Raw genomic sequence first — 16,417 nt, forward strand, 5'->3', positions numbered from 1 at the left:
TAAAAACAAACAATGATAGCACAGTGATTGAAAAGTCAAGTAAACTGAGCTTGAGTAGTTTAATTCTGCCATTCTAGGTGACCACTTAGTTTTTGTTTATATTGAAAATGTCTGGAATTTACTGTGAAATGGAACTTTTATGAATCTCTGCCAAACATCCCTTTGTTTAAGACTTTCTTTTCCCATTTGTATGTCTGTTGCTTCATATGAAAGAAACTTTTTTGAAATGAAAATTAATAAAAGGTATTCTTTAATCAACCATGGGTGGAAATTGACAAATGTAGCTATATTCTCTATTGAATATGAATATGCCAAAATTATTTTTGACAAATTTTCAGAAGTTAACTTTAGAAAAAGAAATTATTCATTACTCAGCTAGGTTACTATGTAGGTACAAATTTTTTACCCCTTTCTCAAAAAACACAATAATGTAGCCAAGAAATTCATTACCCTTTCTTGTTCCGTAATGTAAATTCAATTTTAACTCATTTTATATTGTCATGATATATATCTACAAACTCCAATAAAAGAGATAATTCACTGTCTGAATTTCTGGCCCTTATTATTATTATTTTCTGGGCCCTGTTATTTGTTTCATTTACTGTTTATTTGAAGAAGGAAATGGCAACACCTTCCAATATTCTTGCCTGGAGAATTCCATGGACAGAGGAGCCTGGCAGGCTACAGTCCATGGGGTCGCAAAAAGCTGGACATGACTGAGGCGACTCTCACTCCTATGCCACTGATTCGATGTCAACCTTTAAAAACTGGAGTTCCAGTTTTTTGAAATCCCGATTCATTGATCTATTGGAAAAAAATCAGAAGGGCAATAGTGGGCCCGAATTCCCTAAAGGCAACAATCAGCTGGGGGCCATTTATCATATTACAACTGGCCTGAATCACTTGTTTACATTGATTATGTCAACTGGCTTAGTGTCAGGGTTTAGACTGCCAAGCCAGGTTGCCTCTGGGTATTCCACTAGACAGGACAACTGTCCTGAGTGACGGTCTCTCTCTGCCCTGCCCACTCCCTTTCTGGAAGGACAAAAAGATATACCTGTATTTCATTCATTTATTTAGCACAGCTATACCTCATTTGTTTAATACATACATACCGATTGCTTGCTTATATGTCAAGCTCTGGAGATACAAATGTGAGTGGGAAATGGTTTCTTCCCTCAAAGAGTTCTTGGTCTAATTAGGAATAGGGCCCTATGTATCCTAGACAATTAAAAGTGTGGAAAGGAGAAGGATTACTCAACTCTGACTGGAGAAGGAGCAGGAGAGACGATAGGTGGTGATGAGTGGCAGATCTTATGCAAACAAAAAAGGGTTGAAATCTCTGCCAGCCTCTTACCTGATTACAAACTTAACCTTCCTGAACCTTAGTTTCCTTATTCTTAAAAAAAAACTTTAATTATATTTACCTTTTGGGTCGTCTTGAACACATTAATTTCATTCAACAAGGATTCACCTGATGCCTGCTAGTGTCAGGTGCTGTGCTAGGCTATTGGAATAAACATGGTAAAGAAAAAGAGATATGGCCCCTGCTCTCATGAAACTTACAATCTAGTTGTGTTTTATTTTTGTAATTAATTTTAGTTTATTAGTTAATTTTAAGTAATTTAAATGGTTTATTGAAATATAACTGACATGCAATAGTGGTTTGAAGAAAGTACAATAGCTGCACTAATGAATAAGCCAGAAGTTAAGGGTTCTGTATATAGTCCATGGGGTCGCAAAGAGTCGGACACGACTGAACGACTTTCACTTCCACTTATGAAGGGAACACGCACATACAGGAGGAAAGTGAGATCTGAAAGTTGTATATGGATGTTAGCTGTGCAGAAACAGAGTGACTTCGAAACGTCCCGGAGACAGCTAATAGACAGTCTGGCTATATAGTCGCTCAAGTTAAAATGAGACGTGCTGAGAATGAGCCCCGTGAGGTTGGTGCGCATGAAGGCGCACTGCCTGCGTAACTATTAGAAGCTGACGGATGACACCCCGCAACACGCCGCTCGGCTTCCCCACCCCCAGGGTAGGATCGCTTCTTGGCGGGTTTAGTCGTGAGAAGCCGGGGAAGTCTACGTGCACGGGCACGTGGCACTCTCTGCCCACGGTCCGGGGACTTTCCCCTAGGCGCAAACAAGGAACTAGTCCTCCGTATGTAGCCTAGGAAACAGGCCTTCAGCACGAACTTACCTTCTACCGGGGAATTCAAGCCCTTTATAGCTCGAGGAGGACATTTATTTTATAGTTAGGGTGAGGAGATTGGTGGTGTGGCATATTAAAAACCACTTCCCTGTATAACCTTCTAAGAATGTAGTCTTCTGGAGGCATTCTGGCTAACAGAACACCTATATAGAGATAAGAAATGAACTAGTTTCACAAATGAACTAAGCTAAGCCCTCAGTCCTATGCAAATAAGGCCTGGCCCCGCCCACACGCTAGGTGGGCGTGACCTCCCTGGGAGGCCCGGGGTGGGAATAGCTGGGGCTGGGGGACGCGCCTGCGTGCGCGTGCACCGGTGCGTCCGACAACGCCGGCGTCTCCCGCGGTCTCCCGTGTTGGCCTGCTATGGCGAGCGTGGTGTCGCTTGCGGGTACGCTGGGGCTGCTACTTGTGTCTGCGCTGCCCGAGGTGCTCGGAGACCGCCGCAGCCCCGACCGCTGGGCACACCCAGGTACCAGCGAGGGCTGCTGGAGGGAGGCTGGGACTGCCCCCAGGCCCCAAGCCCCAGCTGTACTGACCCGCCTCTGCCCTCCTCCTCAGGCGACGCCGGCCAGGTCGGCCCTGCGGCCGCGGAACCCCGGCGGCAGTCGCCGCCGTCCAAGAACCAGCGCGAGCGGGCTCGGTCCGGGGCGCTGCCCTTGGGGGCGCTGTACACCGCGGCCGCCGTGGCTTTTGTGCTGTACAAGTGTTTGCAGGTGCGGGACGACCAGGGGTGGGGATGCCCCGGCCCTGAATCTCGATGAGGGCGCCATGGTACCAAGAACAAGGCACGTTTTCCCGTCATTTTGTAAAATGAAGACAGGAGTTCCCTGACTTTCCAACATGATGGGGTTAGTTAAAGCATCCCGCGAGGTAATGGATGTGAAGGGCCATTGGTTAATTTTAAATAGTAACCATTACATTTAGTCCTTCCAACAACCCAGTGAAGAGGTTGTCAGTTGCTCAAGGTCACTCAGAGATAGTAACTGGTGGCCCTAAGATTTGAACCCAGCAAATGGCCATACTATAGTAAGTGCGGTTCCTAGTGAGTTCCCAAGCTTGGCACAAGCAGTTGATTACTGTAGCCAGAGTTTTTAGAGTTCAAGGAACTAAGCAGTCTCAAGTTATCCTCGGGAAGGAGGCCCTGAAATGTGAACTGACAGTACATTTTGTTGAATTAAAACTGTTGAAATGGAAAGTAGTACCTCCCAGGGCTTTTTCTTCAGCCCTGGCCCTATCACTTACGTTGGGAAATAGAGGACTGAGCCAATTTGGAGATGACGTTAAACTAGGAGGTCTAGCTAATCATGATCCATAGTAGACTTAACAGGCTAGGATGAGGGGCTGAATTTAATGGTGAAATTTAACAAGGATTGATAAATTCTATTCTTGGACCCAAGTATAGCCTGAAAGAAACTTAATTTTCTTGAGGGCACTGTTCTAAGAGCATTGTTGTGGTTCAGTCACTAAGTTGTGTCTGACTCTGCGACTTCATGGGTTGCAGCGTGTCAGGCTTCCCGGTCTTTCACCATCTCCCAGAGTTTGCTCAAACTTATGTCCATTGAGTCGGTAATGCCATCTCTTAAACCAGAGTAAAGCACCCAGAGAAAACCATGTCAAATGAGCACTGACTGAAAAACATTGGTGCTATTAAATCAGAGAAGACAGGGAGTACGACCGTTGCCTTCAAATACCTGAGGGGCTGTCATGTTGAAAAGATGATTTTGGAAGGCTCTGCTCAGCACCATGAAAAGAAGATAGCGATGGACTGTGTCTGGCTTTGTGTATAAACTAAACCAGAGCTTTATCAAACAATAGAGCTTCTCCCTGGAGGTGTTTTAGTAGATTGAACAGCAACCACTCATGGGGTGTACTGACATTGCTTCCTGTCCTGAATGAGGAGCTGGAATAGATATGACTGTGATTCTCTGAGATTAAAAAAAAAACAAACCCACTAGTTTTGTCTATCTGGAATTATCCTTGGCCTTTATCTGGCTTTGGAGACTGAGATTATTGAGGTCCTTGTTGCTGCAATATCCCTGTTGCCTTTTTCCACAGCAGGGGAAAGATGAGGCTGCTGTTCTCCAAGAGGAGGCAGACAAGAAGGATTCATTGCAGTCAGGTGGGTTTTGCAGAGGTCTGTGCTTGGTGGGGGATTAAGGGACAGCAGAAAGTAAGTAACCGTTGCTTTTTTCTCCCATACCCCCAGAGCAACACCTGGCGCAGCTGACACAACAGCTTGTCCAGACAGAGCAACACCTGAACAGTCTGATGGCCCAGCTGGACCCGCTTTTTGAGCGGTAAGGAGAGCAATGACCCTGTAGCTAGAGAGAGCTTGTGGTAGGTGGAAGAGGTGGGGACGGAGATCGGGCAGCCTCTGAATGGACATATCTGCAGTGTGACTACCCTGGCTGGAGCCCAGCAGGAGCTTCTGCACATGAAGCTACAGACCATCCACCAGCTGTTACAAGACAGCAAACCGAACAAGGGTGTGGAGGTTCCAGAACCAGGTACAGGGTTGGGAGGTGAGAGTCTGCTGGAAGTAGAGACAGAGCCTCTGAAACTGGAACATGCCTGATCTCCCCCTTCGCAGAGGCCAGCATACCCTTTCTTGAGGACTTCTGTATAGAGGAGGACGAGGAAGAGGCTGGTGACAATCAGGCCTGGGAGGAGCCCCTAAATTGGAACACAGGGACAAGGAACCTAACTCCTCCCAGGGAAATGGAGCCCACGCTAAGGAGAAGATGTAGGAAATCTGCAGCACAGGGCCTCAGTCACAGCCCCCATTGGAAAGAAGGAAAAACAGTGGATGGTTTAGTAAAACAGAGTCTGTTCCTGTGACTGGATGCTCCTGTGTGCTTTTTCCATTCCAGCTGGACACACACGGACACACACACCCACCTCCCCTTACTAGGTGCCTACGAACAACCAGGCCTTCTTGAAAAGCTTCCCTTATTAGGACATAAAGAGGCCGCCTTCCAGTGCAGGAGCCAAGAAGATAGAGGGAGCTCCAGTTCTTTTATTTGTATTCCTGAGGCCACAGTCATGCCAGCCTTAAGGGCACAAAAATCCCTTTTCTCATATTGCATAGCTGAGACAAAATGGCTTCTCCAAAAAAGAAAACACTACCAAAATCCGGTGGGGAAATAAATTATAGAAACTATATATAACATAAAAACAGCCACATTTGCAAAGCTGCAAACTTGATAGATAAACAGCTGTCCACAGACACAGCACCAAACTTATCAGTCCCAAATCCCCTCCTCTGTATTGGCGGAGCTGATTCAGCTGAGTTGGACTTGATGTCCTGATTCTTTAAGAGCTGGTCAAAGGACATGGTGTGTCTTGGTCTCAGGCAAACACAAAATGATTCTTCTCAAACCATGAAGAGTCCGTGTTTTGTTAGTAAGATTCCTTTGTACCCCTGATTCTGACCTATCCCCACAGTATCCTGGACTCTGGAATTTGTAAGATTCTGCTAGTTCTTCTGGCTGCTGTGGAGAGAAAACAGTTCAGGCACTGGCATGAGCACTCTATTCTGACAAAATCACCTGGGGTGTTGGACAGGGGCGTGCTTGGGGGGTGGGGGTGGGTTCCAGACAGGAAATAGGCTCAGAAGTGCCATCTCCAGCTCCTGGGCCTCACCACAGCACTCTTCCTGAGGGAAAACAACTTACCTGATGGCCAAAGTCAGACTGTGGTACCAGTGTGACAGCTCCTCCTGGTCTGTGGACATAAGCAGTAGCTTCTCATGGGGAAAGGACAGCTAGAGAGAGATCACCTCTTAGCACATGGCTCAGAAAGGTCCAGCCTTAAGCCAAAGGCCCTGCTATTTCCATGGCAGTGATTTAGGGCTGAAGTGAGAACCAGGTATGAACCCTAAGCCCTGGGATGCTCTCAATGCAGGTGGCTCAGTTCCTATGAGGGGGGCTTAGGCCAAGGAGATGAGTGGTGCGCAGGCACTTGGTATATTTTGGGCCCTTCCTACCCTGCCGAGGGCTCTTGCCTGTTACTTACGCTGAGCAGTCCACCACAAGGGCCTCCTGAGTGGCCAAAGACCCTGTGGAGTTGACACTCGCCCATGGGGTAGAGGGCCCGGCAGGCAAAGGTGCCACTCTGCAGCAGATGCAATGGGGGTCGAGGCTTGGCCATGAGAAGTGCATCAGAGAAAAGGAAGAACATTCGGGGCCGAGGCTCCCCTCGGGGAGGCACCACCAATAGCCATCCCTGGCGTAGGAACCAGCGACCTGAGAGGTGGGAGACCCGTTATTCTGGTACAGCTTCAGGACTACAACCCACAAAATGAAAGGGAGGCTGAGAAAATGGGAGGCAGGTGGTATGTGCTGGCAGTAGGGAGGATGGGGGTGAGAAAAGGGCAGTTTGCAGGTTGAGGGGAAGCACACCCATGGACTACCTGAGATAAGCCCCTTTGCTTGCCGTCCACTGAGCAGAGCCTGGATGCGCTGGAGATGCTGTTCATTCTTCTGTTTCTGACCAATGGTGTGGACTCTCTGGGCAGTCTCACTTATCAGCTGGGCAGCCCCTAGAATGATATTCCACACCCCACTCCCAGCACAACTTTGACTTTGGGTGAATGGTGGTGGTGAAAGACAGGCTAATCCAGACAGGACTAGGGTCAGAGTCTAATTTCTTCAAGAGTAGAGGCAGGGCAATAGGAACATTGTATACACATCATTGGAAAATTGGGGCATATCATACATGGTTGGAGGTCAGAACCAGAAAGGGAACAGAAGCAATCTCCAAGAAATGCTGTGGAAGAGCAAGAACATACTTGTGAGCTGTTTGTGTTCAGGGCTGTTGGGACCTGTGTTTTCAGCCAAAGCAACAGCGAGATTCTCATACCTGAAATTAGAAGTCTATGAGGGGAAAGTAGAGCTGGGTACAATTTCCTCTGCCTGACACAGATCACCCCCTGTACAAACTTCAGCTGGGGAACCAGGAAAGACCTGCCTGTGGCTGTTTTATCCCCCTCTTCCATCTGGGACTCAGATCCTGGGTTCACTCCATATGGCCCTCTTCCATCCCACACTGAAGAGTCAGGGAGGCAGACCAGATCCAAGGTGAAAGTTAATCAACCCAAGGAGGATGCTACAAAAAACTGACTATAAGTTCTTAACTCATTCCCAGGGACAGAAATTCTAAGCCTTTCATCTTCAGAAACCTTATTTACTAGCCTTATCACAGACCCCTCACTTCAGCTTAAGTTAAACAATCCCAGCTAAGGGCCTGAGGCTGCACAGCCCAAATACTCCAGTGAGTTCACATTTACTCTTGCAGAAAATTTTGAGGAGCAATTTGTCCCAGGAGAGAGACAGTGGGACAGATCCCATGAAAGCCCACAAAGATTGAGAGCAGCCATCGTACAGATGCAGAATTCTAAGAGAAGTTGGCTGAGTCAGGGTGAGTTCACGCACTGCTGGAGCCTCTGCAGAGGCAGAGGGAGCAGGTCCTGGAGCTGAAGGCCCCCGAACTCAGGGCGACCTTCCTGAAGTCGTACAAATCTCCGGAAATGTTTGTTCTTCTTTAGTTGCTCCTAGAATGAGGAGGAAAGGGTTGGCAGCAGGGAGAGAAGCCACCTCCTTATACTGCATTCTTCTGTGTACACATCCCAGGCCCTCAGGAAGCTGTATGCTCCTGAGAGAACCCCGTCTCCCTACTGGAAACTTAACATAGGGCTGGGTACCCACAGGGCTCTATAAATGCAGGAACAATATGAATGAAGTTTGGGTCTCCAGATAAAGAGGAAATGTACAAAGGACAAGGGGAAGGACTTGAAGTTATCAGGTTACCTGCAGGATGGTCCGGGACCTCTCAACATTGGCAGCAAATTGGGTGTAGAGCTCCAGGTGGTTGCAGAAGCCCTCCAACCCCTGTCCCCAGCGCCCTCCTTCGAGGTAGGGAAGCAGCTCTCTGTGTGGGTCAGGACAATAAAAGAGCAGCCCAAGAACTACTCAAGCACCACCTCTCTTAATTCTCATAACCCTGCTCTGGAGGTAGTACGGCCCCATTTTGTGGGAGGAGACTCAGTAGATATGAATCTGAGCAAACTCGGAAATGGTGAAGGAAGGGGAGCCTGGCGTGCTGTAGTCCATGGGGTCGCAAAGATTCCCACACGATTTAGCGACTGGACAGCAAGTGGCTGGAGAACTTGGGCAGATTAAGGCACTGGGTCAAGACCACAGGGGAGGTAACTGGCAGATTCTGGATGCGAATCTGGATCTCCCCTACTCTGAGCTCTCTGCACTGCCAGAAACCAGGTCTCCCTCCTCCTCTCTCCCCACTTCCCTTCTACTCACTGGCTGGCGCCGTAAATGAATTCCCAGGGCCCAAAGAGGGCCTGGCGCTCTGGTGGTCGCAGGGTACCTTTGGCTCTCAAAATTGCCACGAAGTACTGCGGAAGGAGAGAATACCGGTATGTGGTCCGCAGAAAGAGGAGGCTGGTGCCAAGGCGCCACTAGGTCACCGACCTAGTAGGCACCCTCCCACTCCCTGGGGTCCCCGCCTCCCTACGGGAGACTGTGGGGTTCGCACCGTGGCCACCAGCCCCAGCTGTTCCTGGTAGCGCCGCTCGGTCTCCAGCAGCTCCCGGGCAGTGAAGGCGCGTTTCCGCTCCCAACGGGCACGCTGCTCTTGCACCGGGCACCGGGCACCGGGGGCCGGGCTCTCCATGCCAGACTTAGGGGTTGCCACTTCCGGACGCAGCCCGCCGGAGATTCAAATCCAACCGGACCCGGGGGCGGGGCTGCTGGAGTGGGCCCTTGAGGGGAGTACGCCCCCTGGCGCCTGGAGGCTGTGAGCAGGCGAGGGCGTGCGCAGCGGCTCGCTAAACCGCATCAGGTCGGCGCCAGCGAGGCGCTGTAGGTATGCGGCCCCCGCCAGGGCCGGGCAGGGTGCGGCAAGTGGGTGGCCCTCCTTTGAGTGGCACTAAGTTGGAGCAGAGACATTACTTTGCCAACAAAGGTCCGTCTAGTCAAGGCTATGGTTTTTCCAGTGGTCATGTATGGATGTGAGAGTTGGACTGTGAAGAAAGCTGAGCGCTGAAGAATTGATGCTTTTGAACTGTGGTGTTGGAGAAGACTCTTGAGAGTCCCCTGGACTGCAAGGAGATCCAACCAGTCCATTCTAAAGGAGATCAGCCCTGGGTGTTCTTTGGAAGGACTGATGCTGAGGCTGAAACTCCAATACTTTGGCCACCTCATACGAAGAGTTGACTCATTGGAAAAGACTCTGATGCTGGGAGGGATTGGGCGCAGGAGGAGAAGGGGACGACAGAGGATGAGATGGCTGGATGGCATCACCGCGATGGACGTGAGAACTCCAGGAGTTGGTGATGGACAGGGAGGCCTGGCGTGCTGCAATTCATGGGGTCGCAAAGAGTCGGACAGGACTGAGCGACTGAACTGAAGTTGGGACAGCAGCCTGGACTTTGAGTCAGGATACTTAGGGATTTAGACACTGGCAGGGTCGCAGTGTCCCACCTGTAGAATTGAGCTTCTGTCGTGGACCCATGCCAAATGCTGGGGTCCAGCTGTCCCCAGTCCTTTCATCATTAAGAATCCTCACGGGTCACCAGGTTTTGAATATTTTGGCCGCTGGACAAAAGTTCCTCGGTTTTAAGTCACTAACTCGTTTTCCCCTTTCATACTGATCCAAAGCCTGATAGCCAGTTAGCTTCCAGTCAGCAAATGTCAATAACTAACGTGGTGGGTCGGAATTGCTGTAATTCTGGCCAAAGGTAAAACCTTGGAGTTGATTAGTCTGTGTTACCTAGTCAGAGTTAAAAGGTACTATATTTTCCTTACTTAGTTAGGTCTTTTGGAAAACTGGCAATAGCCCTGGAGGGTAAATTAGCAGTGTCATTTTGTCAGTATGTATGAGATATCTTAAAATGTGCTTACTCTTATGACCCAGCAATTCCACTTCTTTAGTAATGCATCCTAAAAAAACCACTATGCGGACAAAAATATATATACTAGGATGGGTGGCAAAATGTTGTTTGTAACAACAGAAAACTGGAAGTCACTTAAATGCCCAGTGGTAGAGAATTAGCTAGGAAAATTATGGTACAACCATTTGAAGGAATAATATGAAAGCATTGAAGATGATGTAAAAAAGCCATTAATTTTGGGAAACACATAGTATATTGCCGAGAGGAAAAAAGCAGGCCATAAAACTGTATAATACGATCTATTTAGGTATAATCAGGGAAGCCTGGCGTGCTGCAATCCATGGGGTCACAACTGAACCCATGACTAAGCGACTGAACAACAACAAAATATAAGACTGGAAGGATAAACAATCGAAAGGTAGTTGTGGTTTTTATCTCTGGGTGATGGGACCAAAGGTAATTCATTCAACAAATATTTATTAAGCACCTAAGCTGTAAGAGGTACTGGATCACTAAGGTTAAAGGGGTGAATGGGATCAAAAGGGTGATTTTAAAAATTCCCTTATACTTTTCTGCTTTTCCCAAGTTTTCTGCTTGAGCATGCATGTGTTACTATGTAAATTAGAAAAAAAAAAAAAAGTGCTATTAAAAACCACAATGTTAGTTAGAAACCTTAGGCCCCATTACTACCACTGAGGACTCAGGAATCCAGGCCCAAAGCCAAAAACCAGGGTATTGTCAGGGTTCTGAGGTCACCTCTAGCTCTCTGACATTCTAAGAATTCTGAGGAAAGAGAAATGCTGGACTTAGATCAGGGAAAAACAACTTGAAGGGCTTGGTGGAGGCAAGAGAGTTTGGGTCAGACTGTACCTTGGACAGGTCACAGAGGAACTGGTGATACCATATAGGTGGAGCTCTGGTTACACTGCCTCAGGTGAATGTCGGACAGTCCACACAAAGAGCTGCAGGGTGAAAGGGGACAGGTCATCTCATGATAACTGGCATCACCATGAGCCCAGGTGATGAGAACAGAGCATAACCCCTGGGGGCACAGTCGGTAATGAGGGTGTCTGGGTGTCCTGCCAGTGTGAGTGTACTTTAGGTGGATGGAAGAGGAGATGGGAATAGAGTCAACTGTGAGCTCAGGTGGGGAAATCATTCAACTGTTGAGGCAGAGGAGGGCAAAGCTGAGCAAGACACACTGAGGACACTTGGAGACAACTGATTCCCTGGAGACCAAGTGTCCCACAGAGCAAATCAGGCACTATAGTCTGCCTGGAACTGACTCAACCCACAATCTCCCCTAAAGCTAAAGGAAGGGGCAGGGGACAAAGAAGAGGATCAGAGGGCAGTCAACAACCTCTCTATCCTTTAAATTTTTAAAATAAAATCCTGTGGCATGTGGGATCTTAGTTCCCAAACCAAGGGTTGAACCCACACCCCCCACATTGGAAGGTGGAGTCTTAACCACTAGACCACTGGGGAAGTCTATTCTTAAAAAAATATATATATATATATATTTTTTTCTTTATTAAAAAAAATAAAAATAAAGGAGTGAAGGTGATTCTTTGGCAGTCCAGTGGTTAGGACTCAGCGCTTTTACTGCTGGAGCCCGGGTTCAATCCTTGGTCAGGGAACTAAGATTCTGTAAGCTGTGTTGCACAGCCCCCCCCAAAAAATGTTTTTTTTTTTTTTCTCTATCATTTAATTACCCTTAATCTCTGCTTTCAACTAACTGGCTGCTGGAGAAGCTCTCAGGATGCTTTAAACAATAACCACCAGTCATTCCACAAAAATCAAATGCCTTGGGACTTCCCTGGTGGTCCAGTGGTTAAGAATCCACCATGCAATGCAGGGGACATGGGTTTGATCCCTGGTTGGGGAACTAAGATCCCACATGCTGCAGGGCAACTAAACCTGAGCACCGCAACTGCAAAGCCTGCACACCACAACTAGAGAGTTCATGGACCCCAACGAAAGATCCTACAGCAAGCAACAAAGACCCCACGTGCCGCAACTGAGACCCAAAGCAGCCACATAAATCAATATTTAAAAAATACTAAATGCCTCTCATGCATCAGGTCCTATGCTAGGCATGAAGATGGGGAATAAGAGAAATGTGACCCATGCCCTTATGAATGCTTTTAGTCCAGCATGACAGACATGGTAAGGAGTCACCATAAAGTGAGATACACATTACAAAGGAAATACAGGCTTCTATGCATGCAGGAGGAAGGGACTGACCCTAATCTAGGGGTCAGGGAGGCTTCTCAGGAAGTAACATGTGAACTGAAGGATGCCAGGAGAATAAACAGAACAAAACTTGACTAGGCAGAGCTGGCACTGTGGGTGAGGTAGACAAAAAAATAGCATGGATAAGGGATTGGAGATAAAACACACACACACACACACACGTGATGCATTCAAGAAACTGCTAGAAGTTTAGTAAGACTGGAGCACAGATTGCAAAGGAGATTGTGATGAGAAGAGACTGGAGACATAGACACAGGCTATAGAGGGAATTTATATCAGTAAGACTATGTCACAAATAATCAATTCAAAGTGGCTTAACAATAATTTATTGGCTCATGTAACTGAAAAGTCCAGATACAGATTACAGTCCAGATATAGGCTCTAGGGTTAGTTTAGCCCCAAGGACTGCATTCCACAGTTCCTCTGTCTTTCATGGTTTTATCTTCATCTTAAGGCTGGCTTCCATTGGAGTTACAAGGTGGCTCCCCACAGTTCCAGAGGTTGTGTGCTTCCTTATCCATGTTTGGACAAAATGAAAGTGAGTTCCCTTAGTCATCAAATACTTGAAACACAGAGCTTCATTCTGATTGGCCCCACCTAGGTTCAAACCCATCAAGGAAAACAAGGCAAGAAAAGATGGTACCAGGTTTCTGACTTACACCACTTGGTAGAGGGTGGAAGAAGTAGTTTTGGGGACAGAGGAATTTGACTAGAGGCCTGTTGAATTTGAGATACTTGTGGGAGATCCAAGTGGGGACATCCATTAGGCAGGTGGTTATATATCTGAAATGAGCAGAGTCCAACCTGGGGATACTTGGCTGTCATCAGTTTACAGAAGCCATGGGAGTAGATGAAATTGCCTACAACATGAAGAGAGATGTAGGCAGAAGGCATGAAGGTCTCCAGCTCATCACCCTGTGTGTTCAATTCCAAAATGGCTGATGGTACAGTGGGCTAAATGGTGACCCCCATAAAGACAAGTCCGTGTCCTAACTCTTCAAACCTGTGAATGTCACCCTATTTGGAAAAAGGGTTTTTGTAGTTGCAGTTAAATTAAGAATCTTAAGATCATCCTGGATTATCCTGCTGCTGCTGCTGCTAAGTCACGTCAGTCATGTCCAACTCTGTGCGACCCCATAGACGGCAGCCCACCAGGCTCCCCCGTCCCTGGGATTCTCCTGGCAAGAACACTGGAGTGGGTTGCCATTTCCTTCTCCAATGCATGGAAGTGAAAAGTGAAAGTGAAGTCGCTCAGTCGTGCCCGACTCTTAGCCACCCCGTGGACTGCCACCTACCAGGCTCCTCTGTCCATGGGATTTTCCAGGCAAAAGTACTAGAGTGGGGTGCCATTGCCTTCTCTGGGATTATCCTGGTGGGTCCTAAATCCAATGATAAGTGTTCCTATAAGAGACAACCAGGGCTGCTTTCACATTCTGAGATGGCCCACACTCTGTCTGTGAAGTGTGTTCCCTCTAAGTAAATCTCCTTACCTGTCAAAAAAAAAAAAAAAGCAACAGCCAGTAGAAGACACATGGACAAGAGAAGTCCATGTGAAGTTGGAAGCACAGATTGAAGTTATGCAGCCACAAGCCAAGGAATACCTGGAGCCACCAGAAGCTGAAAGAGGCCTTTGAACCTTCAGAAGGAACAGGACCCTACCAACACCTTAATTTCAGACTCTTCACCTCCAGAACTATGAGAGAATAAATCTTGGTTGCTTTAAGCTACCCAGTTTGTGGAAATTTGTTACAGCAGTCATAGGAAAATAATACAGATGGTGAGGTGGGCTCGGACTACAGGGCAGTCCCCAGAGCCCTACAAGGGCTGTGATTTGTCTTTGCTTCTGGTCCATGTCTGGGGAATAGGGGGATTTTTCTCCTGCTTCCCTGGTACATAGCTCCCTTCTCTGCAGCCATGGGATAAGCAGAGACATGGCTCTCGATGTCTTAAGACACAGACCCTAATGACCAAAGACTTGGCCTTAAGCAACCACAGAGAAATGTGTGCCAGGCCAAGACAGGAGAAGGGGGGTGACCCAGTCAATCAGCCCTGAGTACACTCTGTCCCAACCTAGGGAGACCCAGGAAACAAGACTCTGGGAGCTCAAACCTGTTCTAGAGTTTGGCAGACTCCCAGTTGCAAAGGCTCGATCCAGGATCAGAGTCCACGTTCCCCACCCAGACCAGAGACATAGTCACACACAGAGACGGAGAGCTCAAGAGACAGCACCCATGGAGAATGGCACTTGGGAAACTAGGGAGCCGGAGCACAGAGCTACACCTCGATGTAGATCTGGACTCTGAAATACTGAGAAAAAGCAGCAGAGACGGAGGGGAGACGTGTGGAGACACCACAGAGAACTGTACAAGGAGACCCGACAGAGATCTAAAACAGAAAAAGATGGAAACATTCAAAACATTTGGAAAGGGAATATGGAATAAAACTATGATTGGTGCTGGAGAAAGTTCTGGACATGCAAACTCCAGACTTCAGGTAGCATGGTGTTCCTATCTCTGTCCTTCCCATGACTCCCCCATAGTCATTATCCCCTTCTGTCTTATCCAGGCCTATCTAATTTAAATATTATCATGTACCTTCCGTGTGTCTGGGTCCAACCAAGGTCCTGACAACACAGCTGCCCCAGGCAATGAGCTGACCATCAGGAGTGCCTGCTTGGATTGCCATGGATGGCTCTTAATTTAGCTCCAGAAATGGCAACCTAGATTGGTAGACTGATTGGCTCCTAAGATGACCGCTTGGAGTACAGCTGTTCAACCGTACACGTTTTGGCATACCGTATGACAGTCACTCTGACAAGGCACACAGTTTAGGGTGCTGTAGAAATGTGATGCCCCACTCCTGGAATAATTGTGGTTTGACATACACAGGTCATTGTCAATGGGCTCCCTGAAGGCAGGGAAGCTATCTTAGTCTGGTTTTTCTTAAGCCCTGGCACAGTGATCTGAAAAGAGAAAAATGATCAATAATAAAAGACAGTTGAATATCAGATGGACTCAGTCAAATACTGGACCCTGTCCTTATGAACCTCGAGGCTATTAGAGCAGATATAACGTCATAAATCACCTTAATATGAATTGGATGGTAAGCAAGATTATTAGTGCAGGCAAAGAACTGTGGTGGTTCAGAGTTACCAGAAATCTCTTCCTGTGGTGTAGAGTTGGTCAAGCAAGACTTCCTGGAGATAGCCTTTGAGCTGAGTCTTTTTTTTTTTAATATTTGGAGTATAGCTGATATACAATGTTTTTGTTAGTTTCAGATGTACAGCAAAGTGAATCAGTTATACATACACATATATCCATCCTTTTCCATATAGTAGTGTTCATATGTTAATCCCAACCTCCTATTTTATCCCTCCCCTCTACCTTTCCCCTTTGGTAACCATAAGTGTCTTTTCTAATTCTGTGAATCTGTTTCTGTTTTGTAAATAAGTTCATTTGTATCTTTTTTTTTTTGGATTCCACATATAAATGATATCATGGTATTTGTTTCTCTGACTTACTTAACCATGAGAATCTCTAGATCCACCCATGTTGCTGCAAATGTTATTGTTTCATTCTTTTTTGTGGCTGTGTAGTATTACACACACACACCCCTCCCCGCCGCCCCCCCCCCCACACCTTCTTTATCTACTCATCTGTCAATGGATATTTGGGTTGCTTCCATGTCTTGGCTATTATAAATAGTGCTTCAGTGAACATTGGGGTGGTGCATATATCTTTTTGAATTATGGTTTTCTCCAGACATATGCTCAGGTGTGGGACTGCTGGATCGTATGATAGTTCTATTTAGTTTTTTAAGGAAGCTCTATACTGTTCTCCATAGTGGTTGTATGAGCTGAGTCTTGAATAATAAAAGGGAGTTACACAGAAGAGGTAGTAAAACTATATAACACGGTAATGGGTATATAAGTACTGATCCAGAGTGGAAACTGGATGGGACACTCAAGTGGTGTCCAGAGCCTGTTCTGTGCCAAGCATTACTTCTTTAGATAAGAGGTCATACGGCTAGGAGGGTCCCCAA

The 16,417-nt window shown here is 47.2% G+C and overlaps 2 protein-coding genes and 1 non-coding gene across 12 annotated transcripts in view; 1 reads left to right on the top strand and 2 right to left on the bottom strand.

Moving 5' to 3' along the window:
- CCDC107 (coiled-coil domain containing 107) overlaps positions 1–16,417 on the top strand; it is a 39,880-nt gene that overhangs the window by 23,283 nt on the left and 180 nt on the right. For 2 of the 7 annotated variants that reach the window (XM_086415805.1, XM_086415806.1), the window contains 4 exons: positions 4,273–4,336; positions 4,424–4,514; positions 4,612–4,724; positions 4,808–5,060. In XM_086415805.1, coding sequence (XP_086271931.1) covers positions 4,486–4,514; positions 4,612–4,724; positions 4,808–5,055 — 390 coding nt within the window. In that variant the 5' untranslated portion in view covers positions 4,273–4,336; positions 4,424–4,485 and the 3' untranslated portion in view covers positions 5,056–5,060. Of the gene's footprint in view, positions 1–2,505; positions 2,687–2,775; positions 3,088–4,272; positions 4,337–4,423; positions 4,515–4,611; positions 4,725–4,807; positions 5,061–16,417 lie in introns of those variants that run through there. The other 5 variants (XM_086415802.1, XM_086415800.1, XM_086415801.1 and 2 more) reach the window with 5 other exon arrangements.
- On the bottom strand, positions 1,924–2,201 carry LOC147367122 (RNase MRP). The gene has a single exon (XR_015132195.1).
- Positions 5,214–10,150, bottom strand: ARHGEF39 (Rho guanine nucleotide exchange factor 39). 4 transcript variants are annotated; one of them, XR_015169864.1, is made up of 9 exons: positions 8,767–8,997; positions 8,532–8,626; positions 8,025–8,145; positions 7,600–7,768; positions 7,007–7,077; positions 6,629–6,757; positions 6,232–6,461; positions 5,892–5,980; positions 5,214–5,708 (listed from the first exon to the last, which is right to left on the bottom strand). XR_015169864.1 is itself a non-coding variant. In XM_086415763.1 (9 exons), the coding sequence occupies exons 1-9, from the start codon at positions 8,902–8,904 to the stop codon at positions 5,693–5,695; spliced, it is 1,008 nt and encodes a 335-aa protein (XP_086271889.1). In that variant the 5' UTR covers positions 8,905–10,150; the 3' UTR covers positions 5,214–5,692. The 4 variants fall into 4 exon arrangements, 3 of the variants coding, with proteins under 3 accessions (XP_086271889.1, XP_086271890.1, XP_086271888.1); XM_086415763.1 differs by having other exon boundaries at positions 7,650–7,768; positions 8,767–10,150; XM_086415764.1 differs by lacking the exon at positions 5,892–5,980 and having other exon boundaries at positions 7,650–7,768; positions 8,767–9,015.

The sequence above is a fragment of the Bos grunniens genome, chromosome 8, assembly GCF_055505025.1.
Source record: "Bos grunniens cultivar Pamir isolate PY7600 chromosome 8, Bosgru_T2T1.0, whole genome shotgun sequence".
NCBI classification, from domain to species: domain Eukaryota; kingdom Metazoa; phylum Chordata; class Mammalia; order Artiodactyla; family Bovidae; genus Bos; species Bos grunniens.

Coding starts and splice junctions, on each gene's coding strand:
- ARHGEF39 (XM_086415764.1), bottom strand. CDS start 8,904: ATGGAGAGCCCGGCCCCCGGTGCCCGGTGCCCGGTGCAAGAGCAGCGT. Junction 6,758..7,006: donor TGAACACAAACAGCTCACAA/GTATGTTCTTGC, acceptor ATATCATTCTAG/GGGCTGCCCAGCTGATAAGT. Junction 5,709..6,231: donor CTTGTGGTGGACTGCTCAGC/GTAAGTAACAGG, acceptor TTCTCTCCACAG/CAGCCAGAAGAACTAGCAGA.